At 36.1% G+C, this 22,318-nt stretch overlaps 1 protein-coding gene across 1 annotated transcript in view; it reads left to right on the forward strand.

Moving 5' to 3' along the window:
* The first annotated feature begins 2,351 nt into the window (after nt 1–2,351).
* LOC123311114 (protocadherin-16) overlaps nt 2,352–22,318 on the forward strand; it is a 162,378-nt gene continuing 142,411 nt past the window's right edge. The window contains exons 1-2 of the mRNA XM_044894901.1: nt 2,352–2,835; nt 3,064–3,147. Coding sequence (XP_044750836.1) covers nt 3,075–3,147 — 73 coding nt within the window. The 5' untranslated portion in view covers nt 2,352–2,835; nt 3,064–3,074. The remainder of the gene's footprint in view (nt 2,836–3,063; nt 3,148–22,318) is intronic.

The following is a 22,318-nucleotide window of genomic DNA, read 5'->3' on the forward strand; positions in this document are numbered from 1 at the left end:
GGGGGGAAATAAAATTCAATCGATTCAACATTGGATTCAATAGAAAATCCAAGAATTCAAAGGTTGAGAGAAAAATTTTGGACTTAGCCTTTCAGCTGAATGGGTGAAAGGGAAATGTCATTTCAAAGCTGACGCTCTTTCAAGTCATTCTGATACAAAACCAAATATTGAAGATTTGTTGGCAGAGGACACATCACAGCACATGAAATCATTTGTTCTACAACAAATCTATTGCTGATAATACAGATCCTATTGTGAGGCCCGCACATTTACAGGATCCTATTCTTGTAAATATCAAAAATATAGCTCACAAAGACGAAGATTATCAAGAGTTGAAAAATTTGATCATTGAAGATTTTCAAACTATAATTCCAAAAATGGCTCTCAAGATGGTATTAGAACGACTTCATAATTCACATCAAGGCATAGAACGTACCAGACGAAGATCAGGAAAAATGATTTATTGGCCTGGTATGAAAAACTATATATCCATTATGATCGAAAATTGGCAAGAACTCCGACCTTCCGAAAGGAAAACCTTTTTCAGACGAACCCAGTTCATAATATTAACTAAACTAAACAACTAAACTTTTAAACATGAGATGTTTCGAATGTGGAGTTTCAAACGAAGAAAAATTTTATGCCGACTTAATCGAATTGAGAAATACCCCTCGGGAAGATGGAAGATCTCCAGCTCAAGTTTTGTATGGTCGCCCAATTAGATCGCTACTTCCAACTAATTTAAAATTTTTTGCTAAAAGATGGCAAGAAAAGGTCGATTTCTATGATGGAAAAGCTGCTCAAAATAAAAATTATAAAATTATAAATTTGAACAACAAAGGTGCCAGGAATCTTCAAACTATTTCTGTTGGAAAAATGGTTCAGATACAAGATCCACATACCAAACTTTGGAACTCAATTGGAAAAATTATTGAAGTTGGAAAGAATCGTTATTATTATATTATTATGAAACCTTGCGATCGTGTCATCAGAAGAAATAGAAAATTTCTCTATGAAATAAAAAAGAAAGATGGTGGTGGTGAGAGAGAAGAAAGTTCCTAAGAGACTTGTAGGGAGATGTCCTATATCATTTATTATCATAACATGAACTTGACGAAAATTTTTTTGCAATCGAGAATTCCTATTTCAATTCAAAATGAGGTCGACAGAAAAATATTGTAATCATCTCGTTTATTAATTTATTAATTAATTATCTCGAACATTAACGTGCCAGCGTATCATATCAAAGATATAATATCTAGGTATTGCTCAATTCTTCAGGAACATGTATTTCATGAAGTTATTCAGTTAATTGAGTTAAAATATCCGCAAAATATTTTTCGACTACTGCTGAAATGTTTCACTACAAATTTCAGTTAAAATGATGCAAAAAATCAACTGAATTTTTGAGGAAATATGTTCTATTATTCCACATAAATCTTCTGAATATATCTTGAAAAAGATTTCAGCAAATATATACAAAAATATATTTCAGAAAATCTCAGTCCCTCTCGTTGGAAGATTGCGAAAACCATTTCTGAAGATTTCAGGAAACATTTTCCTTACCTAGAAAGAATTTCGCGCAAATATGCCGTAAAATATTATTATGATCTCTAGAAGAAATTTCACAAAATTTTGTTGAAAATATTGCAAAAATCTATATGAATAATTTCATTGAATATTTCGATGTGAGTAAAAGTCGTACATGACTTTATTTAATGAATATTTGAATGAAAGATTTATTGAATATTAAAAATCTTTCTTACAAATATTTCACAAATATTTGACAAAAATCCCATGTTATGGGGGGAGCTTACCGGACTAAACACTATAACTTGAACAGAAACTTTGAGAATTATCAAAGAAAAACATGAAATGAGGGAAAATGCCATTTCATACTTGATTATTTTGTAACGTCTGCTGTAAGCCACCAAAATAATGTTCAGATAAATAATTTTGTCCCTTCAATCTGGTGAATTGTTTGTAGGGATTCTTGAAAATGCATCAAAAATTCACAAAACAACAAAAACAGCCAATTTCGTTTTTGTTTTCTATTTTTCCCGGAAGTCAGAGAATAATGAAGCAGTTCGAATGAGCTTTTTTCCCTTATTTCAAAGTTTTCTCTGACTGCTCTGAAAGTAAACAATATGAGGTACCTACCTAATTCTTTATAGGTAATAGTATTCAATGAAGAAATTTCTGGAACCCAAAAAACAGAATAAAAATTTGAAATGGGATTCTTTTATGTTTAAATATTGGAAATATCGAAAATTCTTCTTTCCAACATTGAGCATACAAGTAAATTATACGTTGTTTTAAAGAGGGGAGTGAAAGAAGAAGTCATGTTCTCGTTGCACGCTTCGTAGACACGGAACAGGTGTACATCCTGAACCAACACAATTCAACGATCATTTCTAATCGAGACACCTTGGTTGTTCGAAGTTTTCTTCGCTTTTAAAATGATCCGTTAATGTTTGTGAAAATTTTACTTCAAAAGTAAAGTCATATTGTGTAGGCGTTTTGCGGTATAAGCACAACAAGAACAATAAATTAGTGACTGGTTGAAAATTGTAATATACGAATATAATTTTTTCGTATTTTAAAAGTTCATTTGAATTACCGTAATATCTGTGGAGTGCAAAAAAACTTTTTGATCGCAGAATTGTTCTATCCACGTTATGGTGAATGATTCCGTTCCGTTGAAGAATTATTAATAGGGGTTCATCACTCCGAAACAGTGAATTTGATGTTACTTCGAAATGGGAACAATATGATGTGAATAGAAAAGTTATTATGCTCTAATTGCCAAAGAAACCGACGAATCGAATCGACGTGGTAAGCATAAAAGTCGTCAAAATAATATTGAAAATGCACAGAAAAAAACTTCAAATCTTTAATAAGAGGAGAAAAATAATTTCTCATATTATACTAATTAGATTTTTTGATAATATCGATGAAATAATTCTTTATTTGATTCTTGAATAGCCTCTTAATCACACACCCTTCAAAACTTCTGACGAAAATGAATGCAAGTGAAGTAATTCACTTCCTAATATTTTTCAGATGTTTTCACAATGGAAAAACAAAAGGCCACCATGAAGACCTTACTGTTCTGTATTTTTACAATTCATCTTGCCACTTGTCAAAGTAAGTTTGGTTTACTAATCCTATGTTATTTTCCCAACTACTATGTCGATTAAATGTTATGAAATTATTATTTTTCTCCAGTTGTTTATACTCGTTTATATTTTTACTTGTAAGAGGTAGAAAAAGCCATATTTTTTGTATATTCTTTGCATATTTAGAAATATGCATATCATTTTATCGGGAATCATTGAATAAGTGCATTGCTGATATCTTTTTATTATGGAAGATGATGAAATACCTGTTTTCATCGGATTATGTCGAGGAACTGAGTTTCGTAGATTAGATTTTCAAATGAAAAGACAATTACTTCAGAAAGATACGCCTCCTGTATCATTTTTCGAAGTAGGTAATACTGAAAATATTTTTTGCCAATTATATTTTTGCAGATACATTTATACCTGCCATAGTTGATGAAAATAAGGCATATTATATGTAAGCAAAATAGTTTCGTATTTACCCTATCCGTGTTGATGACATAGACTGCTTCGTAGAAGACTTGAAATAGTATATTATTTAAAATAGCACAAAATGATTGCTATTTTTCACGAGGGTGATGTTTGGGACACGAGCCGCATGGTGTCGCAATTCAGCCGAGTGAAAAATTGTAATTTTGTTCGAGTAGATTATTATACTATACTTTGTCCACGACTTCCTCGAAAAAAATAGTAATAATATGCATTTTCAACAATAAAATAGTCATCAAAAGCGTTGACATAACATTTTCTGTGTTCACTAAAAACTGCATACCATAGACATAGAGACATGGACTGAGCAATGCCAGCACGAAATTGGCTATTTATTAGAAAGAGAGAAAAGCTCGTCGGGATATACCTTTCTCTTTTTTGTTCACATAGAGGTGAGTGTAGACCAATCAAAATTCTAGAAAAAGACAACTGCATTCCCGACGTGTTTTTCTCTCTGTCACTTTTTTTGACCGTATTTCATGCATAGATATAAAGGGAAGGCACAGTCCATGTCTCTATGTCTATGCTGCATACTCACGTAAACGTCAACTAGGTATTTCACTTGACATCAATTCCATTCCTTTCTTTCACTCTGACAAAAATGAAATATATAATTTTGCATTTATTCATTTATATTAATATTAACACAACAATTATTGAAAATAAAGGTGGGCATTGAGTTTATAGATAAATCAATGTTTTGGTCGGTCGTTCCTATTTGATTTAGATTTCCAATTTGTAATTCAGTTATTGCTTTTTGTATCGAGGTTGATATTTTCTGGGCTGTGTCTAATTTGTTGTTCATTGAATCTTCCACTTATCCTTCGGCAACCAAAGTGGATTTTCAGCCCACGTGTCGCTTCAGTGTTGTTATGTCTCCACCAGCATCGACGAGTATGTTTGCCGAAGATCTGCGAAAGCTATGTACAGAATATTCATTGCAATTTGGCAGCATCCGAAACTCAGATATTTTCATTCCCATTTTCGTGAATTGGATTGGATTATACCAATCCTTTGTGAAGTGTACTTTCCATTTTGATAGTTCAGAAAAAATACATCAGAAGTTACATGTGCTGGACGCAGGTTTATGTATTTTTCACAAATAGGGTAAAAATCCTCATTTATAGTTACTGATGTTTGTTTTGGTATTGGGCACGTTTACCAAGAAAGCTGATCCAATGTCTTTTGGATCCTGTTTTTTCATGTTATACAATTCATTACCTCAGCATGCACCCATAATACTCATTATCATAGTAACCTAATGAAAAGAATGGTATTTCATGACTATAAATCAAACGACTCCTTCAATAGGGCCAGTTTTTCACCTTCTCATTTCCTTTTCAAAAGTGAACGCAGTTTTTTATAATTTTCGATATCGATGCCTTCATTTATGTTGAGAGTAGTCTTCGGCATGGAATAATTGGACCATATGTTGATGGTTTATAGTTAGCTGATGTGTTATGGAAAAAGGGCGAATTCACCAAATCTGCACTTTTCCGGAGAGCATTTTTAAAGGTTTAGACCCACTGGAAAATTATAAGAAACTATTTAAAGTAGCTGTAATTTTAAAACTGAGCCGTTCAAACATATTGTTTTCCATTTCCTGAGCTTCAAGATCTCTCTTTATGCCGTTAATTAATAATAAAATCGCCAAAAACCCCAAAAACGTAAAAATGTCGGATTCGCCCTTATTACATAACACCGACGATATGCTAATAAAACTGCCTCAGAAAATGGTAGGATTTTATTCGCTGCTCTCCAGTCCATGAAATTGTTAAACACTTTTAGGTAGAGATTTCTTGATTTTTCCGGTAATAGAGTCAATGTTGTAATTTTTGCAACATCTCTTATTTCCGGTGGAGTACACAACATTTCTTCATCACTTTCGATTTCCATGATGAATTCAAGAACAATTACAATTTATGAGACGCACTTTTTTTCAAACAGACGTTTCAAATATTTTTCAATCTGTCAAATTAAATCGAATATGAAACACCATAAAAAACACATCATATGGATCTATTCGGTAAAGTTCCACATCGCCGAATAATGATTCATTATTCAACACCTATTATACACGGGTTGTAATATGACTATCATAATGCTTCTGAAAGCTCATCCGTAAGGTACGGATTATAGGGTAGTGGTGGACAAAATAACTTTTTTCATCCTTTAATATGATATTCTATTCTATGAAAACAAGTGCAAATATTAGGGATAGATCAATTGTATACCTACTTATCTCTTGGGTGTACAGCAACTAAGAATAGCTTCGTGAATCCCACAACTGTGTGAATCTAAAATAAATATACTTTAACCTAGAATTGTTTTTTATGATGAATGTTCCGGAAAGAGAAAAAAAAGTCAAATCAATTTTCATTTTATTTTAAACATCGACAATTTTCATGTTGAGCATAAATGGTAAAATTCATATTCTGTAAGTGTTGTACTGTAATATTTTTATTGTAATATTTTTCGAAAATGTTTTCTTTTTTGTATCGGTAACTTAAGTAGTACTGCTGCCCACCACAACTTCTTAAACTCTCATAAACTCTCATAGTTTTTACACAAAAAATAATCAAATTATGTTTTTCCCGTAAAATTTTGAAAGATTATTACTTTCAGCCCACTTTTCCTCATTGTTATGTGAAAAAAAAGGATGGACACAATGGCGGCAAGTTTTTTTGAAAATTTACACAACTAACCAAGATTCTAAAATGGTATAATACTTCAAGAAACCTAGACTTGTTGGTAGTAATCAACTATGTGTCGAAAATGTTTTTTTGTTGTTGAATTAATTGAAAAATGATATTTATTTATTTATTCGATAATATACCTTATAATAAATAGTCAAATTGCTTTCTATCAGTATTAATGCACGCACGACATGGCCTTAAAAATGACCTTTTAATGCTTCGTGCATATCTTCTTCCACTGATATGGATACCGCAGCTTGACTGATTTTTTGCCGAAGTTCTTCCAATGTCATGATGAGTGTCGCATAGATCCTGTCCTTCAGGCAACCCCAATAGAAAAAGTCTGCCGAAGGTCCAATTCACAAAACTACAATTACATTCTAAAGTAATGCCAGGTCAGTTTAGATTGCAGATCACCTAAATCCAGTCCCATAAACCATTACGCAAAGATTATAGAGTTATTAGAGTCTATAATCTTTGCCATTACGGAAAACAAAGGAGTAAAACGTACAGAACAATAATACTCATTGGTACTGACTTTGCCGAGAATAGGAACTTCTTTATCAGCGCTATTCATATCAAACAGAGAACATCTAATATCCTTTTCTAACGTGTATCTTTCTCTCTTTAATCTCTAAATTTTATCAACTACACACGTGTCCCATTGAAATTCCAAAAAATGACTATACACAATCTCTTTTCGGCACATAATAAAAATTGTCACTATGAACGAGAACAATTAAGTAATTTAGACTTTCTAAGAAATGGTACGCATATTTTTTTTCCGACTTGTTTTCTCGGATTATTATACTATTTTGGAATCTTGGTTTGTTGTGTGAATTTTTAAAAAAACTTGCCGCCATAATGTCCATGCTTTGTTCTTAACAAAACAATGAGGTGAAGTGGGCTCAACGAAAAAATCTTTCGAATTTTTATGGAAAAAACATATTTTGATTATTTTTTGTGTAAGAACTATGAGTGATCTGGGAGTTTTAGGAATTGGGGTGGGCAGCAGTATTACTTAACTTGCCGATACAAAAAATAACAAAAATATTTGAAAAATTGTGGCCGTGGTAACTATCATATATCATAGAGAGTGTTGATTTGTCGAAGAATTTCGAAAGTTATTCTGTAGTTAGATGAAAAATTGAGCTAGATTTTTTTTCTTATTTTTCCTGAAGTTGTCATTACCATGTCCACCCTACGGCGCCGGCTATATATAATAGATTAGATAAGGCATATCGATCAACACCAATGATGATATTTACTCTTTATTCATTTATTAACCAAGCTTTCGAGAACATTTGGTCTCTTCATCAGGGCAACTGCAAACATACTTCATCAAAAATATGGAAAACAATTAGAACGAACATGACCTCTTACCGAATTTGAGTAATAGGTTTAATTTCTTCCACAATAGTATAGTAGTGTGTCATAAATTCTTCTCAAAAATTTTTTAATTATCGAGGTCCAAACAAACTTACAAGTCACGCGATACAAAACATTAAGGTTAACTCATTAAGACATAGACCATCGAAGTATGGTCTATTGCTTGAATATTTCAACAAATATGCGTGAATAAGACTCAAATTTTGTGTTTTTTTTTTCTGTTGATTTTGCTATTTTGAATTTTTATGTTTATCATCTCCAATATAAGGAGAAATATTATATTATATATTAAAGGAAGAGATAAATTGGAGATGATAAACATAAAAATTCAAAATACCAAAATCAACAAAAAAACACACACACAAAATTTGAGTCCCATTTACGCATATTTGTTGTTTTAATGAGTTAACCTTAATGTTTTTATATCGCGTGACTTGTAAGTTTATTTTGACTTTGTTTTTCCCTCCAGGCTGTCGTTTCTGAGGAACAGAAGTAAAAATCGATTTGAAAAAATATTTTTTTGTACCCTATCCTTCGTTCCACGGGCTAGTGTTGGAGATTTCCATATTGGAATCTCCAACAGTACATAATTCTGCTTCATTAAGCTGGACGCCACTGAAAGAATTGACATTATGATTACAAATTCTGAAGCGCTAATGAATAACACAAAAAATTAATTGAATATGATATCTCCAAATTCCTGGTATCTTTTTCTTTTGTAGACACATCAAAGAAAATAAAGAATATATGATATTCAACTGAATAACATCTCCAATAGTTGGTGAGCCCAAGAGGGAAATTCGGGATTTACTCGAGCTAGTCGGATTAATATAAGGGGACATACCTCTGCTTGGACCCTGTAGAGTACCTCTACCAAAAATCAGATCTGTACCTATTAGGGGGAATTGTCCAGGACAGACTGTCAGAATAGTAAAAAAAACGATCATTGTGCATACATGTGATCAATTACATGTTGAAAAGTATATATTCTCTTAATCTGACAATTTAAGCGTGACGAAAAAGTGTGGGAGGGCGCTAAACTTGCCCAAAAAAATGTCACGTGCACATTCTCGAGCGCGGTGGCTTTTTTCCTTAATTCGAAGCTAATTATTCAAGAAAAAAGAAAAAATATAATCAAGTTTCAGCAAGCCGAAACAATAAAAATTAGCCAAAAAGGTCACAAAAATATATTTTCTTTAATTGCCTTCTCTCCTGGGTCGTAAATTGAAGGGTACAGGGAAAAAACCATCAATGTCAGTTTTTGTCCTGAAATGAGTTAGACGCACAATTCAATTCAGAATGAATAGTAGTATCTTATGGTATATTAAAACAGCCATGAAATTAGTTCAGTCATACGTTAAATCGCTTTTCGATTCCGAAGATTTACCGTACAGGGAAAGAACTAAACGATGTCTATCGATACACGGAAAGAAAAATCTGAGTCATTTCATGTAATGCAGTCATTCTATGTAGAATAATATTAATAATGATTATTCCGAGAACAATAATATTTAATTTGTGATATTTCGAATAATATGAACGAATTTTGAATTAGAAAACGCTTTTCTCAGCTGAAAGGAAAAGTGACATCGATGATTGTTTCCCTGTACCCTTCAACTGTTTTCGCATTCATTATAAAAATTGTAGAGCATAACATTTTCTATAAATTTAGTCCTAAGCAATTTTTTCTACGTTCAAACGTTTTTGAGATATATGACGATGAATGTTCAGTAGACTGGGTTTCTACATTGACCTTGGCCTTTCGCATGTGTGGCTAAGCTCCTCGCCCCCATCACCCTCTAGCTTGAAAACGGTTGACGGTATGAAAAATTGCTCAGACAAAAGTTGTACATAATTTTATTACCTACAACTTTCATAATAATTACAAAAACGATTAGAGGTACAGGAAGGGAGCTATTCCAAATGCATTTTTATCATCTTGAAAGTGTCAGGTTGAGAAAACCCCCCTTGATTAGTGTCAGAGATTAATGGGTCAACACGTCTGCAACTCCGAGATTAACAATCTGTATGAAAATCTGACACGCTCGAGTAGGTACAAGTAACGATTTTTTTTAACGCATTTTCAAAGTTCATTCTCTCGAAAAGTAGCTTCCTTCCTTTGGGTCCAATTAGCATATCCTCTCAAAATCAGACACGCTCGAAAAAATTTTTTTTTCACCATTTCCAACTTTTGCGTACGTTCAGCTCCACCGCGCAAACCGTCAGGATTTCAGAATACGATATATTTTCAATTATTTTCTTATATTATGAGTTGAAAGTTTCCCTTTTGTCATATAGACAAAAAAGTAGAAGCAAGAGAAACATTTACATAAGATGAAGCTTATTATTATGAATTCAGCCTTGCGGCTTTCACACTCCTCTCCAGAGGAAAATTCACTTATCCCAGATATCTCTGATAGCAAAAGAATTAAGCTCTGTTGGAGCCCTTTCCAGGTTTTCGGGCTCGTGGTGGTAGTCGGGTTCGGGTCGCTCCTCGGCTCCCTGCTGTAGGTTGGATTCCTGCTTCCTGTCGGAGCAAACGGTGTTCCTCTGAATTTCCCATGTACTTGAGTACAGTTCTCGCCGTTCCCAGCAGTTCCGCCTTCTGCATGACTCTATAGATATTTTCGTCCAGCTGAAGTTTCCTCAAGTTCTCTAGTAGTTTCTTCGATATCAGGCCTGTAGATGATATGACAATAGGGATGGTCTTGACATCTTTCAGCTTCCACTGTTTCCTGGTTTGCTCCTCGAGATCTCTGTACTTTGAAATTTTTTCAGTGTGCCTATCTAGAAGATTGTTATTATTTGGAATCGCCACATCGATGAATAGTGCTCTGTCCTCATCCTTATTGAGCAATATCAGGTCTGGTCTATTGTGGGTTATTTTCTGGTCTGTGAGAACCGTGCGATCCCAGTATAGCTTGCGATGTTCATTTTCCAATACAGCATCCGGATGGTAATTGTAATAAGGAACCTTTTTCGAAGTTAGAAGTTGGTGTTTTAGTGCCAATTCTTGGTTAAGAATCTTGGCAACGGCATCATGTCTATTTTTGTATTCCGTGCCCGCGAACTTCTGACATCCCCCGGTGATGTGCTGGATAGTTTCATGTGTCGTACAGCCATAACGACAACTATCATCCGCCACTGAGGCATCCTTGGCGATATATTTCATGTAGTTCCTTGTTGGAATCACCTGATCCTGGATGGCGAGCATGAAGCCCTCTGTCTCAGGAAACAACCTTCCGGAAGTCAACCAGTAGTTCGACGCAGATATGTAATCATGGTTGACCTCGTTCTGGTGCCTCCCATGCAAAGGTTTGCCAATCAGTTTCTGCATTTTACTTTCTGCAGAGTGTTCGACGGTTTCCAAGTGGTCCTGCTATAGCTTTAACGGTGTAGAAGTATCAGCAACACAAACTACTTGATGGAGTTCTGATGAAGTAGCCTTGCTCAGAAAATATTTTCGAAGTCCTTCAATTTCCTGGGTCATACGGTTGGACAAATCAACAATTCCTCTACCCCCAAGATGTCGTGGCAGCTCGGTCCGTTCTATTGAGCTTTTGGGGTGATGTTTATTGTGTTTAGTCAGCATCGTCCTTATTTTTTTCTGTAAGGCTGCTAAATCGGTGGTGGTCCAAGAGATGATACCGAATGAGTAGCTCAGCGCCGAGCAAGCGTAGGTATTATCAAATTCTTGCTGTTAAGGCCAGTTCTCCTTATCCTTCTCAATCTTCGGGTGAACTCCTCCGTTAGTTCTTTCTTCATCTGGCTCTGATTGATTTTTCTTGCCTGTTTTATGCCCAGATACTTGTATGTGTCTCCCTCCTTTAATGCTTCAATTTCTGCACCTTCCTTGAGTTTGAACCTACCATCTTCTATTTTCCCTCTAGTTATATTCAGCTGTCAACATTTTTCTAGTCCAAACTTCATTTTGATGTCTTCCGAGAATCCTTCCACCATTTTCAGCATCAGTTGCATTTGCCTCTTGGTAGATGCAAAGAGTTTCAAATCGTCCATGTAAAGGAGATGATTCAGTTTCATCATAGTTCTACTGCCGCTTTTGATGGCAAATCCGTAGTCCGTAGTGTTCTATCTATGAGACAAGGGATTCAGGGCCATGCAGAACCACAGAGGGCTCAGCGAATCCCCTTGGAAAATTCCGCGTCTTATTGGAATAGGTCCTGTTGTAATGGAGTCATCTGCTGGCGTTTTTCAGGAACTTAACAATATTTGGATCCACCTTGTAAATGTTCAAGATGGTCAAGAGCCATTCGTGAGGTATGGAATCGAATGCTTTCTTGTAGTCTATGTACGCAGCGTAAAGATTCCTTCGCTTGGAGAACGCTTGATTGCAGATAACTGAATCTATTATTAGTTGTTCTTTGCACCCTCGGCTGTCTTTGGTGCATCCTTTCTGTTGCATGGCGATGATGTTATTCCTTTCGCAATGATTGTGAATTCGATTTGAAATACACGATGTGATTAATTTGTACATCGACATGTGATTTGTCGGTATTTGGCTGGGTCTCCTGTATTCCTTTGGTCTTTAGGTTCTTTCAGGATTTTCAATGACGTCATTTATTGCGGAGGTCAATTTGTCATGCATGATCCAAAGTTGCTTGATCCAGAAGTTCTGTAATCCATCAGGCCCAGGTGTTTTCCAGTTGTGTATTCCTCTGATAGCTGATTTTACTTCTTCAATTGTGATCAGGTCATGTTGCATCGGCTCATATTTTATAGCTTCAGACTTTTCATCTTCAATCCATCCGGTGTCTCCATTGAACTGAGGTTTCGTTGATAATTGTTCGGTCCAGAATTGTTCAATGGCTTCCTTTGATGGTAACTTTCCATTTTCTCCATCGGACGATGTGAGTGACCGGTAGAAAGTTTCTTCCGACTTTTCGAATGAATTATTGTCTCTTTTCCGGCTATAATTGCTTTTATATCTTCTCAGGCGTTCTGCATACAGACTTAGATTTTGCTTCAGAGTGTCGAGGCAGTGGTGAGCTGTAGCATTCTCCGTCTCTCGATCTGTGTGTGTTCTGTTTCTATCCATGATTTCTTTGGCAGCTTTCACAACCTTCCTTCCACGATTCCCGTTCAAGTACTCCGTCAGTCGTCCAATGTCTCCTCTTAGTCTCTCTGTTTCGTGTTGAAGACGATTCTGCCATGGTGGCGCATATAATATGTGTAATTTTGGACCATCGTTGTTCGTTCGGCGAATTTTTGCCCCTATGGTTTCAGCCGTCGTTAGCGCTGCACAGTAAAAAACTAGATGAAGATATTCCAATGAACTTCCATTCTGTAGGTACACAGGTAAAACGTTCTTATTCAAGATGTCGATTATGAGTGACAGTTTCTTGGATGTATTGAGTCGGGGAGGTGCTATTCGATGAAGAGGATCTGTTCCTTATAGTTCGGCAAAGTATCTCCTCATCTCAGAGTCAACTTCTCGGTGGAGCTCTTTCCTATTGTCCTGGTGTTCTGCCTCACTTGGGTTGCAAGATGGACTTTCAGCGTCAATTTCTTCTGGCTGTTGTTGCCCAGGCATGTGAATCTCATCAGAGGTGTTGGTGTCGCTCTCTGTTACTGGCGGACGCTGAAGTTCTTGTTTAATTGCGTCGATTCTGGCCATTGGTATTAGTTCATTTCTCAGAATAACGCGGTACTGGTCTGCCACCCGTTGTTCAGTGACATTGAGATTTGGGTAGGCGTTGCAGAATTCATCATGGAGCCTTTTCCCATAGTTGTTCGTGTTCTGCCCTAGTCCCGTGATGGAGTTATATATGCGCACAATAGTTTCATTCATGGACGTTGTCCACTTCATGCGCTTTCTAACTGACCCTGAATATCCTGCGCAGCACCTTCAACGGTTCGAGTCGGCAATTGAATTGGACTCGTTGGTTGCTGTTGTCGCTTTGGAGCTGTAGCTTCTTTTGCAGCAGGAGCCCGCTTCCTCAACATCTTGCCACCGACGTCCCGCATGCTGTCATGTCCAGCGCCTGCTCCAGACATGCCCTGACGATACCCAGGCAGCGACTTGTTTCCGAGGCTTCTCGTTATCACCATTTCCATGGGTTTGTGCTCCCCTTTCTCGGTTTGAGTAAGGGGTAGAGAAATGAGAGCAGAAAGAGCACCCCTATAAAGGATATGAAAGAGAGAGGAAAAAGGAATGGGACTGCGGACAGCAGGCGTGGCTGGCTGCACCGTCTACGTCGTTACGATGGCAGGCCATCTACTTGATAGCTGCCAGGCAGGCCAGACATTATTATTATTATTATTATTAAATCAGGTTATAGAGTTGAGGTACATTTATATCCTATGAACCCTAACTTGAAAGTAATAGAAAAAAAAACCTACTGTAAAAAAATTGAAACAAGTGAAGTGAAATGAAAGTCAATAAGCAAGGTCATTCAAAAATCAAACAATAGGAACACGAAATTACATAACGCCAAATGAATGATAACATTACAACAAGCGAGCCGAACAAATTATGCAGCCCTGTTCGATCCCCAGGTGTCAAGTCTATTCTTGAACGCATTGACCGATACAGCATCTGCAATGTTGCCAGGCAGGCTGGTTGAACACACGGTTGCATAGGAAGTTTTTTCGGCATCTGGTTTGGAAGACCTCTCGATTAAGCTTGTATCGATGTCCACGGAGTGGATCCGTGTTCAGCTCATATAGGTGGGAGATATCGACGCCGAACAGGCCGTGCAATGCTCGATATGTAACTATTAAGTCTTCCCTTGGACGACGATCGGCGAACGTAGGAAGACTCATCATCTATAACAGTTCCTGATAACTTGGATGATTCACTCCAAAGGGAGAATGCGTGTGACACGACGCTGTAGATTCTCTAATATTGCAGCGTCCCCCATCAACCACGGATGCCAAACCGGACAGCCAAACTCAAGTATTGGTCGAATATACGTTTTGTATATTTTGGTGATATGCGCCACACCATCACCACGAAAAGCTTTCTGGACGATATGTTCAAGACGCTTTGTCTTATTAGTTATGTACAGTACATGTTCAGTGCACGATAGATCACTAGATATCACCACATCCAGATCAACGTGAGATGAACATCCAAGGATTCCAACACCCTCAACGTAATACTTCAGTTTTGGATTGTTATTAACTAAATGTAGAATTCGACATTTCGAAGGGTTCAGTGGAATCAACCATTTGGCGCACCAAGAAACGACCTTGTCCAAGTCCTCCTGCAAGGTTTCATAGTTGTTAAGGGGGTAATCGAAAAACTTAATATTATCTGCAAATGAAGCATTTTCCGACTTGCATTAATCAGCCAAATCACTCATACACTAAAAACAGCAAGGGCCCCAGAACCGAGCTTTGAGGAACGCCACTGAGCACGCATCGAGGTTCCGATTTAGCAGCACCAACCTCAAACGACCTGTCAGGAAGTTCTCAATCCATTTCAAGAGCAATCCTCGAATTCCTAAGTTGTCCAGCTTGTATAAAAGTCTATTTATTGGAACTATGTCGAAGGCCTTCGAAAAATCTGGATAGACCACATCTACAGGAAGTTTTTTATCCAAAGAATGGGTCCCTTCGTTGAGGCAGCTGAGAAGGCATGTGACAATAGATCGGCCTTTGATGAAACCATGCTGGGTATCAGGTATGATGTTATGATCCAGAAAAAAAGTAAGCATTTTATCGTATATAAACCTTTCCAGTATCTTACACAGAATAGAAGTGAGGCTAATAGGTCTATAGTTGTTCCGATTTTGTTTGTCCCTTTTTTATGAATGGGTGTTACCCGTGCACTCTTCCATGATAGTGGCAGCATACTAGATTTAAACGATATAGAAAAAATGTTTGATATGGGTGGACTAAGAGTATGAGAACATTCTTTGAGCAACCTAGCAGAAAAGCCGTCTAGACCAGAAGACGATGAGACATTCAGTGATTGTAATTTCACTTCAACAGTCAAGGGATCAACATCAAAACAAGTTAGAGAGGAGGCGTTGCAAGGAGAAGTAGTAGAAGGTAGTGGTGTGTCTGGTTCAGACGTGAATGCCATTGAGAAGGTGTTGGCAAAAATTTCAGCTGAAGATTTGTGGTCATCTGCAACTACACCATCAGTGTTTTTGACAAGAGGCAGAGAAGGTACGGTATTGAAAATGCGGCGTGTGTATTTAAAGAATTTCTTTTTGTCCTTCGAGGTAGCTAGATCATTTTCAAATATGGATTTGGCTTCACGTATTTTGTTTGAAAGATTATTGGAGAACACTCTATGCCTCTGAAAGTCACAAGTCTGCCTGCTGCGAACATATCTCTGCCTAACGATTTTTTGAACTCAATCATTCCGAAAAAGTGGTTGTCAATCCAAGGTTTACTACTATTAATCCTTGTGGTCCGTGTGGAAGTGTGATCTTCAACAGTTTTGGTAACATACTCGTGAAATTTATTCCATCCCGACTCGACGTCTCCAGTTCCAATTACAGTATCCCAGTCTGTTCTGGAGAATATTTCGTTGATACATTCACATTGTACAATTTTATAAGTTTTTGTTTCAGATGGTAATTTAGTAGGTAGGAAGAATTGTATGTTTGTTGACAAAACCAAATGATCTGATCTGCCTAGTGGCGGGAGGTATTCTAATTCGGAAACTAAATTAACATCATTTGTTAGGATTAGATCTGGGATTGTTGGCTCTTGATTTGATCGGTAACGAGTGGGTTGATCAACTAGCTGGTGTAAATTGGAGTTGTTCAACATATCGATGAATGGAACTGAAGGAGAATTTGCTGAGGTTCAACGAGATATTGGCAAAGTTCTTATATCGCCGAGATTAAAGACTCCAGCCAACAAAACATGCTTATACAGGTTAGACAAGTTGATTAAATGCTCAAATAGGCCTTTGTCATATATGGATGGTCGGGGACATATACAGGGTGTTTCATGAGTCGTTGGCCATAGCCCAATGGTGAATGCAGGTCATCCAGGCCTTTCAGAAAACTTGCTTGTTTTGTATCTTAAGGCTATTAGTTTCGGAAATACGGGGTGATTTATGAATATTGGCCTAAATTTGCGATAGTCATAACTCTGGAATGCAAAGTTCGATTTCGATCAAATTTTATGGGTTCGTTCACTTCAGAAAACTCTTCTAAATTGTTGATGAAATTTCTATATTTTCAGGGCAGTACTCAGAATATCATGATTTTTCATTCAAGCTCCAAAATCTATATTTTTCACTTCTCTTACAGAAATTTCGTTTTTGCAATGAAAAACTACATAACACATTCTGAAGAATTCAGTTTTTACTTTGCATGGCACACTTGTCACAAAGAAGCAGGAACCGGACGAATTCAAATTTTATGTCATTTTTTCGAAATACGGTCCTGTTTTTATTTCTTCGGTGATAATATTTATTGTCCTCTACCAAGATTCTGAACTATTTTGAATTCTGTTCAATTCTTCTTCATTTTAAACCCTCAGCACATACTGAGTGTTCGTAAAAAAGTGTTAAAAAGTGTGGAAAGTGGAGCTGTGAATTCTTCTGAAATTATATATTGAATTTATTTACAAATGATCTAAACCCTCTTCGAAAATGTAATCCGTAAGTGTAATTGCTTCATAACACACATAACTATTAAAATTAATTCTTCCGAAAAACCTTAAGCTTTTTATTTCCTTTCATGAAACAACAATGAAGGAACCGAACGAATTCATGTTTTATGTCATTTATTCTAAATGCGGTCCTGTTTTTATTCCTTTGGTGATATTATTCAATGTCTCTGGTAGAGAATTAAATTTTTTTTAAATTCTATTAAACTAAATCTCGATTTGATAGGAAGGGCAATAAATAGCAATAAATAATCTGATTTTAAGCGCTAGGAAATGTGTCGAGATAAAAGAACTCCATTTTGAACATCTTTTATGATAGTACATTTTTATTGTTGAAGAATAAATTTAAATACTTATTTGTGTTATGAAACAAATACACACGGATTATATTTTCCAAGATGGTTTACATCATTTGTATCTACATTCAATATGTAATTTCAAAAGAATTCACAGTTCGACTTTGCATTCTTTTAAACACTTTTTTTCGAACACTCAGTTTGTGCTGAGGGATTAAAATGAAGATAAGTTGAACAGAATTTGAAATAATTCAGAATCGCGGCAAAGGACAATAAATATTATCATCGAAGAAATAAAAACAGGACCGCATTTCGAAAAAAAAGACATGCAATATGAATTCGTCCGTTTCCTATTCCCTTGTGACAAGTGTGCCATGCATAGTGAAATTTAAATGTCTTAGAATAAATTATGTAGTTTTTTATGGCAATAACGAAATTTCTGTAAGGGATGTAAAAAATATAGATTTTGGGGCTTGAATGTAAAATCACGATATTCTGATCACTGGCCTGAAAATATTGATATTAAGCGATTGCGTATGTGTGCGCCCTCGAACCGCTTGCAATCAAACTGTTGCGCAACTATCGCGAAACTGAAAAGTTGCATGTCTGCGATAGGCCTAAGCGCAGATGTTTGCCGCGCACTTTTCATTCTCAGCCCGGGTGTCCACTGAAAGCGTATTCGAGCGGCTACGCGCTTACTCGAAACGAGCGTGAACGTGCGGCAAGCCGCTACAGATCCCAAGTAACGTATTTCAATACAGCGTTCTCCACGGCAGGCGACTTCGAGCGGGCGTTTTCAAGCGGCTACGAGCTCGTACGCGCGATCCGCCTGAAATGGGATCTGCAGCGAGTGTAGCGCGTGCACGCCCGTTGAGCTCATCCATTTCAGTCCGGTTAAATTGAGATTCAATAAGGATTTTGTGCCTATAAAAGATTTCTATTGTTTTAATGGCTTCATCAGTGACCGAATTAAATCATCTTGGGTTTTTTCCTTCAAAGGAATTGAGCATAACTTTTGCCGGCGAAGAAATGGGGTTTTTCAATCATATGTCCTCAAGAAATACGGATATCGACTAATTACTTGGGAGAAAAGCTAAAGAGCACTGAATTCTACGTCGAATGAGATCAAGTGTGTACTTTTTCTCACTAATGGATCCCAAAGTTGGCACAATTTCCAGAAACATTGTAAAATGTTATATTTCATATTGATTTCTCGGAAAATTTTTTGAAAGCAGCTTATATATGAGAGAAGTATAAAAACTTATGAAAAAGTTGTAAAGCACTAAATTTGATATACTCTAATATGGAAACGTGTTGAGGAACGCCGCCTCAATCGAGAATTTAGTGATCTATAATAGAAAAAAATTGAGCTTTGTTTATATTTAGTTTTCCAGGGAAGATAAAATAGAAAAAAAAACGAAAACACGCATTTTTGGCCACCAAAAAATTAGCTGAGGAGGAAACCTAGGACAGTTTTTCTGGATCAGTCGTTCAAACAATTGAATACTTATTGGAAGAATAGTTTCTCGTTATTTTCATCGCATTGTCAGTAAAAATAAAATTCGATTCATTCAGTAGTAGTTGGGAAATATATAAGGTCCGTTCTTCGGTTGATAGTAGAAATGGTTGAATTCTGGATTTGATTTTGGCTATAAAAATTGCAGCCATCGTAAACAACAAGCAATACTGGATTGAGAACGATCCTTCGGCTCCAACACTGAATTGAACGCACGAAGCCGCCTCCAGAGGACAACCTCTGTAGCGCCGCGCCGCCTGTTTTGTAGCGGCTACAAACGCTCGTTTCGCGAGAGCGTGTAGCCGCTCGAATACGCTTCCAGTGGACACCTGGGCTCATTCTCGCCACAGACGCCTAGACGGCCGAGAGCCAAATAGTCAATGTACAATTCTTACGTTCAGATACAAATTTTTGCTATATAAGCAAGTGAAATATTATACGCATTGAAGCAAGTTGTTTTTTTCTTCTAACCATACAAGACAAATATACAGTCCAATAGGACCAAGAGTAAAGAAGAGGACGGCGATCTAATTTCGAGCTCTTGATCCCCAACAATTTTGGTCTAATCGAGCACGATAAGCGAACGAGCTAAAGCTTGGAAAGTGTTAAAATACCCCGAACGAGGCTAGAGCACATTCGACGCAGCGAAATTGGTGGAAATACCCCGAACGAGGCTAGAACTAGATACATGGTTTTATTCTGACAGGAATGAAATTATTTTACTTCACAACCATTCGAATATTTTCGACCTTAACCTCGGAGGATAGTGAGCTAGCAGATTTTCAGGTTACTTTGCTTTGATCGTAATAAAGGAACGATATTGACGTAACTGAAAAGATGCGATTCTGCGGAACGAACCATATTATGTTGATATAATATTGGTTTGAATCAGGTTCAAACTTAGGTTTGCATTACGTAGTACTGTATTTAATCGTTTTATTTCTAATAATTAAAAGTCAAAATTCATGAAACTTCATCATATTACAACACTAGACGCTCGGATTCATAACAAAAGTGAAATATTATGTGTTTTTCACAGAAAACCTCGGAATGCGTATCAAAAGTAATGTTGAATCGACAAATTTGTACAAGAATTTGAAATAAATCATCTTGATTGTCATTTTCGAATTTCTAATTCGGGCATACGTACAAGTGGATTCCTCCCAACGATTTGGCTTCACTTTTTGTCGAGGTTTAGAACGCGTCCTATCAATATTGGTATAATAGATATATGGTTTCGTCTGACTTGACGTAAAGAGTAAACAAACTGTGAGTTGATTTGGTCCTTTTCCTTTATTATCTTCTGTAGTCTCTATCATCCTGTCAAGGTTTCAATATGGATCAGTTAAGGCAATTAAAGTTTAAAACAGCGCAATGCAAAGCAGCGTTAACTCTTTTTAGTAAATACGTAAATGACCTCAATTTAGATTTTTTTGAATGAAAAGCAACTTTCAGAATTAAAGATTCGTGAAAATAGGTTAAAAGCTTCCTTTGATGAATTTAATAAGTATCAAACAGAAATTGAAGTAATTGAATATGGTTCAATAGTTGCTAGCGACGATAATGAATACACGGAGGGTCCAAAGAGATTAGAATTTGAATCTAAGTATTTTAATAATACAGCGGCAGCAAAACATGCAATTGAGAGAATCCGTGAAGGCATTAAAGTCAATGAATATTCAAACTCGGTTAAGAGTGTAGGCAGTAGTAACAAGCAGGCCATTCTTAATAATAGAGCTAGTTTACCTATTTTAAAATTACCTGTTTATAATGGTTCCATTGATAATTGGCTAGAATTCCGGGATATGATTCAATCTGTAGTAGAGAAAATGACTCCTTAGATTCTGTGCAAAAGTTTCATTACTTGAAGTCCTGCTTAACAGGAGAAGCTGCAAATGCAGTTGAGTCAATTCCTTTAACAAGCAGTAATTACAAAGTTGCATTAAGTATATTACAGGATCGATATGAGAATAAAAGAATCATTGTTGAAAACTATGTTGCTATGATGTTCAATGCTCAGGTCATGCAAACGGAGAGCGCAGTTGAATTAATAAACCTGTTAGATAACTTTACAAGAGTTTTGAAATCACTCAGCAGTTTAGGGCAACCCACAGATAAATGGGACACCTTGATTTTTTTCTTGTTAGCTTCCAAGTTCGATTCGCGTACAAGGAGAGATTGGGAAGGCTTCCAAATCGAAAATGAACTCCCAACAATGGACGAAATGCACGACTTTCTGAAAAACAAATGTGAGATATTAGAAAAGTTAGGATTAAAAAATGAAAAACCTGAAATTATGACAAAAGGCTTCAGTAAACAAAAAAGAGTTAGTTCATTTGCAGCAGGTTCGAATGCTGATTTTGCATGTTATTATTGTAACGGTTCACATTCGATATTCAAATGTCCGGAATTTTTTAAATTAAAGGTTTCTGAAAGAAAAATGGCGATTAAGAATAAGAAATTGTGTTTCAATTGTTTTGGTAAACATGAAAGCAAATGGTACAATGGTCCAATTATTTAATTGCCGATAGTTTCGATAACTTTTATTATCAAAAACAGGGCTCTGAAATGAGAGGCACATATTATAAAACATCTTGGCAATATTTGCATAAACACTTGAAAATATACAGATTACAATGATTCAAACATACAAAACAAAAGTACAATGGTTATCCACGAAGAACAAGAAAAAACAACTAGTAAGAAATCACTTACAAAAAACTAGGAATTCAAGGGTTCATCTTCATATAATTGGTACTTACAACTAAGTTTTGGTTTTCCTAGTCTAATTAATAAAATATTTGAAAATAAACTGTAAAGATCGAACATGGAACCCTTGTTTACAAATTCATAAACTATAAACTAATATGCAAGAAAATTCACATGTGGTTAGAGAAATCCATAGAAACGTACGGTGAAAGACATAGAATTTTTATTTTCAGAGTGGTAGTAAAATCTTTTTTATTCGACTTTTTTTCTTCAATTTAAATAATATAAAATTTATAAAAATATTGTTTGTACTGACATAAAATGCTAGGTAATACCTTTTAACCGGTCTAATAAATTGAAATATGCCGAGTTTAAGTTTTCTATATCCGATCTCTTGTTCAAAGCGTTTTCTTCGTTACGTATATGGTAATCATTTCATGTAAGAGTCGTTTCTTTAATATGCTCTGCCTTCCAATTACCTCCACCCTTTCAAAGTCAAACCGA

This window comes from Coccinella septempunctata, chromosome 4, assembly GCF_907165205.1.
Source record: "Coccinella septempunctata chromosome 4, icCocSept1.1, whole genome shotgun sequence".
Lineage (NCBI taxonomy): Eukaryota > Metazoa > Arthropoda > Insecta > Coleoptera > Coccinellidae > Coccinella > Coccinella septempunctata.